This window comes from Lepidothrix coronata, unplaced genomic scaffold (assembly GCF_001604755.1).
Source record: "Lepidothrix coronata isolate B3197 unplaced genomic scaffold, Lepidothrix_coronata-1.0 Scaffold203, whole genome shotgun sequence".
Taxonomy (NCBI): domain Eukaryota; kingdom Metazoa; phylum Chordata; class Aves; order Passeriformes; family Pipridae; genus Lepidothrix; species Lepidothrix coronata.
In genome coordinates, this window is record NW_016690383.1 from 1,480,663 (window position 1) to 1,485,362 (window position 4,700).

Genomic DNA, 4,700 nt, shown 5'->3' on the forward strand with positions numbered 1-4,700 from the left:
CTCTTTAAAACAGTTTAACCTACAGTTGCCATCACTCTATTAAATAACAGTTTGAAATGTTATTTGTTTTTAGTCACATTTTGAACTGACAGCATGTTGAGTTCTTGAGCAACCCTCCCAGAGCCCACCTGTACACTGGAAAAGCAATAACCTTCTGTGATGAATCAGTCTTAGAAAAAAAGACTTAGAAAAAAAAGCTGTGGCATTTTCACAGCTACTCGAAGGAAATCGCAGGAAATAAAAGTATTTACTTCCCTAATTACATGTAAGTGCAACTACAACCAAGCAGGAAACTTTTCCTATTTCTTATAAATACTATGTCTAGTTATTAGAACACTCATACCCCATGTACTGAGGGTCAAGTTCCTTTACTCCCTTCTTCGACACAACTTCAGTGTATTTTCTACAGCCCAGGGCCATGTTCTGCCCCAAGTCTGATTTCTCTCAATCTCTGCTTGGATAAAGTTTCACATTTTACATTCACTTGGACAGGAGTCAAAGCCCAGGTTTCCTTCCCTTGGCTGAGGGCCTCCATCAACCAGCTACAGTTACTGAGTCATTTACATAAACCTAAACCTCTGCAACAAACATCAGTAAGAATAACCCACAACCATCTGCTTAAGGCACCTCCTCAAACTCAGAGACCATGGCCATATTATTTTACACAGGGATATTTAAATCAAGGTGTCTTCACATCCCGTCCCGCCGACCTGACACACAGGACAGCACGTGAAGACAAGCATCCAAAGAGCAGCAATTTTTTGGTTTGGAACACTAAAGGAATTTTAAGTTTCTCGTTCTTCCTGTCCCAAATAATTTGCTGAGTAAAATCAGGCTTTTTTAGTGGTCTGTGGGTAGCCAAAACTGATTTTGTGCAGGTGCAGGAAGCTAAAGGGCAAATGATTTACACAGTGGAAGAGAACATAACTGGTAGCTACTAGTGCAAGATGGCTCAGTTTCTTTAAGGAAATTAAATTATTTTAGGTCAGAAGAACTCTGTTCACATACACCTTGTTTTGCTTCTGATCTTAAACAAAGGCCAATGACACAGGCAGACACTTCAAAAAAACTTTCTCACAACTTTCATACCCCACATTCCTCTCCTACAACTGCTGGGTTTTGAGGCAGATGCTCCTTTAGATCCAAAGGAGAAGTCAGGAACACAAGGCTGCTGCAACAACTGCACGCTCTCAGCTTGCTGTTTGTCCTGGAAGGCAGGACACAACACCCCCAGAGCTGTATCAGGATAAAGTGGTCTTTTATCATTAACTGCTATGGCCTTCCAGCTCCATATTAAAGCATGCAGCAAATCAGCACCTGTATCTCCCCAAAATGTGTTGTTTTAATTAGCTTTTCTGATGGGACTAAATCTAACCATCTTTACTTTTTTGGCTTTGTGTTCTCACCAGCTTCTCTGTCCTGCTGGCAGTTCAAAGAGATGCAGCTCTCCCAGAACTAAATACTCCCTCTGGACAAGTTACCAAGCCAACCATTCTAAGCTGCCCAAAGGTTTTATTCTCACCTTACTGCCACTAGAAAAGCAAGGGGCTGTGTTTCTGTTAGAGATTTTGGAAGTCAGAAGGCACTGCAGTGTGGGATGAGTGACTGTAAGTGGAAATAAGGACACAAGCATGTAGCTGGTTTTAAAATTCTACACTTCCTTTCAAAAGCTTTAATAGCATTATCTCCAGTAATCCTACAAACCACAAAAGACTGTCTGAAATACAGAACAATCAAATAATAAAATGGCCCTCCCACCAAAATGAAACATTATACAGTTGGATTTTCTTTTCTCAATACACAAGAGTCATTCCAGGAGGGCAGCTGGCTTTGGGAACTGTCACTGCTTGTGGTAAAACTATAGGCAATAAAATGAAGTGTTAACACTAAACTTGCATTTCCTCTATATTTTCATTCAAAGCTCTGGAGTGCTCATCAGTCTGTACCATCTCTTTGCATAAGCAACTACATTTACTATTTATTTTGACTACAGATTTCACTGAAACATTTAACATACCACAACAGGGAGGGCCTCAAACACCCCTGACAGAGAGAGACAAGCTGGAAGCCCTCTGCTTAAATATTTCGCCCGCTATTTGTCTGTTGAACAAACTTTCAGTTCCTGAAGCTTTTCACTTAGGTAGGTAGTATCTGCCTCTGTCAGGTTTTCCGAATCTGACAGATTTTCCAGGAATCTGGTTCCTGCACAGGGCTTCCCCGTGATTGGATCTATGACATTGCCAACCTTGAACACAATTTCAGCCAGTTCGTGTTTCACGTGTTTGCTCCTTCGCTCAGGCAGAGCTTTCAGCAGAACAATGTCTCCAACAACACACTGCTGCAGTGGATCGTGGGCAAAATAGGTTTTTCTTTTGTTAAAGAACTGTAAAAGAAAAAAAAAAAGAAACCCTGGCATTAGATTTTAAAGTTTCTTGCTCAATTCATTTTCTTTCACATAAAAATCTAATATTTGTTCTTATTGGTACAGCAGAACTCAGAATCTTTTGAGAAATAAATTAACAGGTTCTTCTGCTGGGTAAAATACTGACATGGGTTCCACAAGATCCATATCCAATCCTGACTCTATCCTTAACCTTCTGCTCAAAGGCAAGTTATTCCACCTCCATGTACCACAGTTTCCCCATATAAAAATTGAGAAAATATTATTTTAACATACTTGTTTGAAGTGCATTGACATGAAATAATTTGCAATACAAATTTGCAATACAAATTTGCATAGCACATCACAGCACAGATACAAACACTAAGCAGTGTTACAATTATGCATACAGAAAAACAGCTATAAAACTTACTGTAAAAGTGACTAACATAATGTCAAGTTTCCAAAGCATACTCCACATCAACATGAAAAATTAAACCTAAGTGTGAAACAACAAAAACTTTACCTTCTCAGCTGAGATCAAATGAACTGCACCAACAAGGCACTTCAAAGAAATACATTTAGCAGATAATTTGTAAGTCCTCACCACACAGTGCTTTTCATCCTTGGCAGTCAACCCCACAGCCAAATCCTCATGCAAGTTTCTTCAGGAGTTTGCATTGCAGAGTCATCAAAAATTCTAAGAGTCAAATGAACAGAACACTCCTCCACAAAACCCACAAGCTGTTAACTAGCTGCTGTTACCTTCAGTAAGTAGGGATCCAGCACAAGCCTTGTCACTCTCACTTTGGCAGTTTTCTGCATTTTGGTTCCTATTACTTTCCCTACTATCCATTTTGCATGGACAGCTCCACGTGGGACAGACATTGTTTAGTTATGGTCATCCAGTGCCTGGCAACAAGCAAGCAGAGGTGCTATTTTAACAAAGTAAAAACCATCACCATTTCCTGATCAACACCAAAATTTTCCCATTTCAGATTGACAGCCTAATTAGGTAACTTTGTTGGAAAAGGGTGGATAAAAACGGTTCCAAACTCCACATACCGCACCACCTCAGCCTTGTTTAACAATATAAGGGACATGAACGTGTCGTCATTAGCAGGGAAAGTTACTTCAGGACAGCAATAAAAATGGACATAACACCATAAGGATGAGACCTTATCCCAAAGCCCACAAAATTCCTTTGAATCACACCAGTTCTCACACATGACAGAAACGTGGAAGTTATTAATGTAACTCACGCTCCAGCAGCTGTTTCAGCTGCAAACCTGTTCATCAGGTCCATGTGTGACCACACTGCACCCAAACAGGGAGCCTGGAGTTTTTGTTCAGAGTCATTTGCTGCTGGTGTGTATCACTGTTAGCTGAGCTGATGAAACCTAAGAAAGGTAATGAGCTTCTCAAGCCAGAAGTGACATATCAAAGAGCTGCCTGACTTGTAGTAAGTGTAATCACTTCTAAGGTAGTTCTTTCCTGCAAGTAATTATACTCCACTACCTTATTTTAATTAGGGAGAGCTTTCTGTGCTACTCTTGCAAGAGTCAGAGGCAAAAATCAATAGGTAAACACAGGAAGACTTGAACCAACATTAACACTGACAAAGACCAGTGACCTTGTCCTCTCCCACTCAAATATATATTGTTGAACACAAACAACACCTGTGGATTCTCCATCCACAGGTGGATCCTCTTACCACAGCTTGCAAGGTGCTTTATTTGATGTTGTAACACATCCAAAGAAGAGTTTAGGGGTATAGAGGCACACAAGGTGAAACCTGGGGCTGCTCTTACCACCCCTGACTCCGCTGTGTGTCCACAGGGCTGGCGGGGGGAGTTAGTGCGGGGCTCTCCTGTGCCCCAGGGCTAAACACCACAGTTAGGCACGTACAGCACTGGCAGCACCCACCGAGCACCGGGAGCTACCGGGACAAAAGAGGAAATTCAAGCAGACCGTGAGCTTTCAGCCCCCCCCGCCCCCAGGCCCCACAGCGCTCCGCGACAGGCCCTGTTCCACCAGCACGGCCAGGAGGCCTCGCAGGCAGCAGGGCTCAGCTGAGCGGCTCGGAGAGCACCCGGCGAGGGATGCCAGCCCGAGGAAACCCCCAAAACCACACTCCCGCTCCCCATCCCCTCTCACCGCTGCCGCCGCCGCACCTCGGGGGCCTTACAGGGACGGGCCCGGAACGGGCGGGGCCGGGCACGGAAGCGCCGCGCGGCAAAGGGGCGTGGCCAGCGGCACGGAGGCGAGGCCAGTGGCGGGGGCGTGACAAGCAGCGGGAGGGGCGGGGCCAGCGGTGGGT

General features: G+C 43.8%; 1 protein-coding gene across 5 annotated transcripts; it reads right to left on the minus strand.

Moving 5' to 3' along the window:
* Positions 1–1,638: 1,638 nt before the first annotated feature.
* Positions 1,639–4,644, minus strand: MRPS17 (mitochondrial ribosomal protein S17). Of its 5 annotated transcripts, none has more exons than XM_017832506.1 (4): positions 4,538–4,635; positions 4,192–4,319; positions 3,146–3,292; positions 1,639–2,383 (listed from the first exon to the last, which is right to left on the minus strand). In XM_017832506.1, the coding sequence occupies exons 3-4, from the start codon at positions 3,266–3,268 to the stop codon at positions 2,093–2,095; spliced, it is 414 nt and encodes a 137-aa protein (XP_017687995.1). In that variant the 5' UTR covers positions 3,269–3,292; positions 4,192–4,319; positions 4,538–4,635; the 3' UTR covers positions 1,639–2,092. The 5 variants fall into 5 exon arrangements, with proteins under 5 accessions (XP_017687995.1, XP_017687996.1, XP_017687993.1 ...); XM_017832507.1 differs by having other exon boundaries at positions 4,176–4,319; XM_017832504.1 differs by having other exon boundaries at positions 4,095–4,319.
* Between the last annotated feature and the right edge of the window lie 56 nt (positions 4,645–4,700).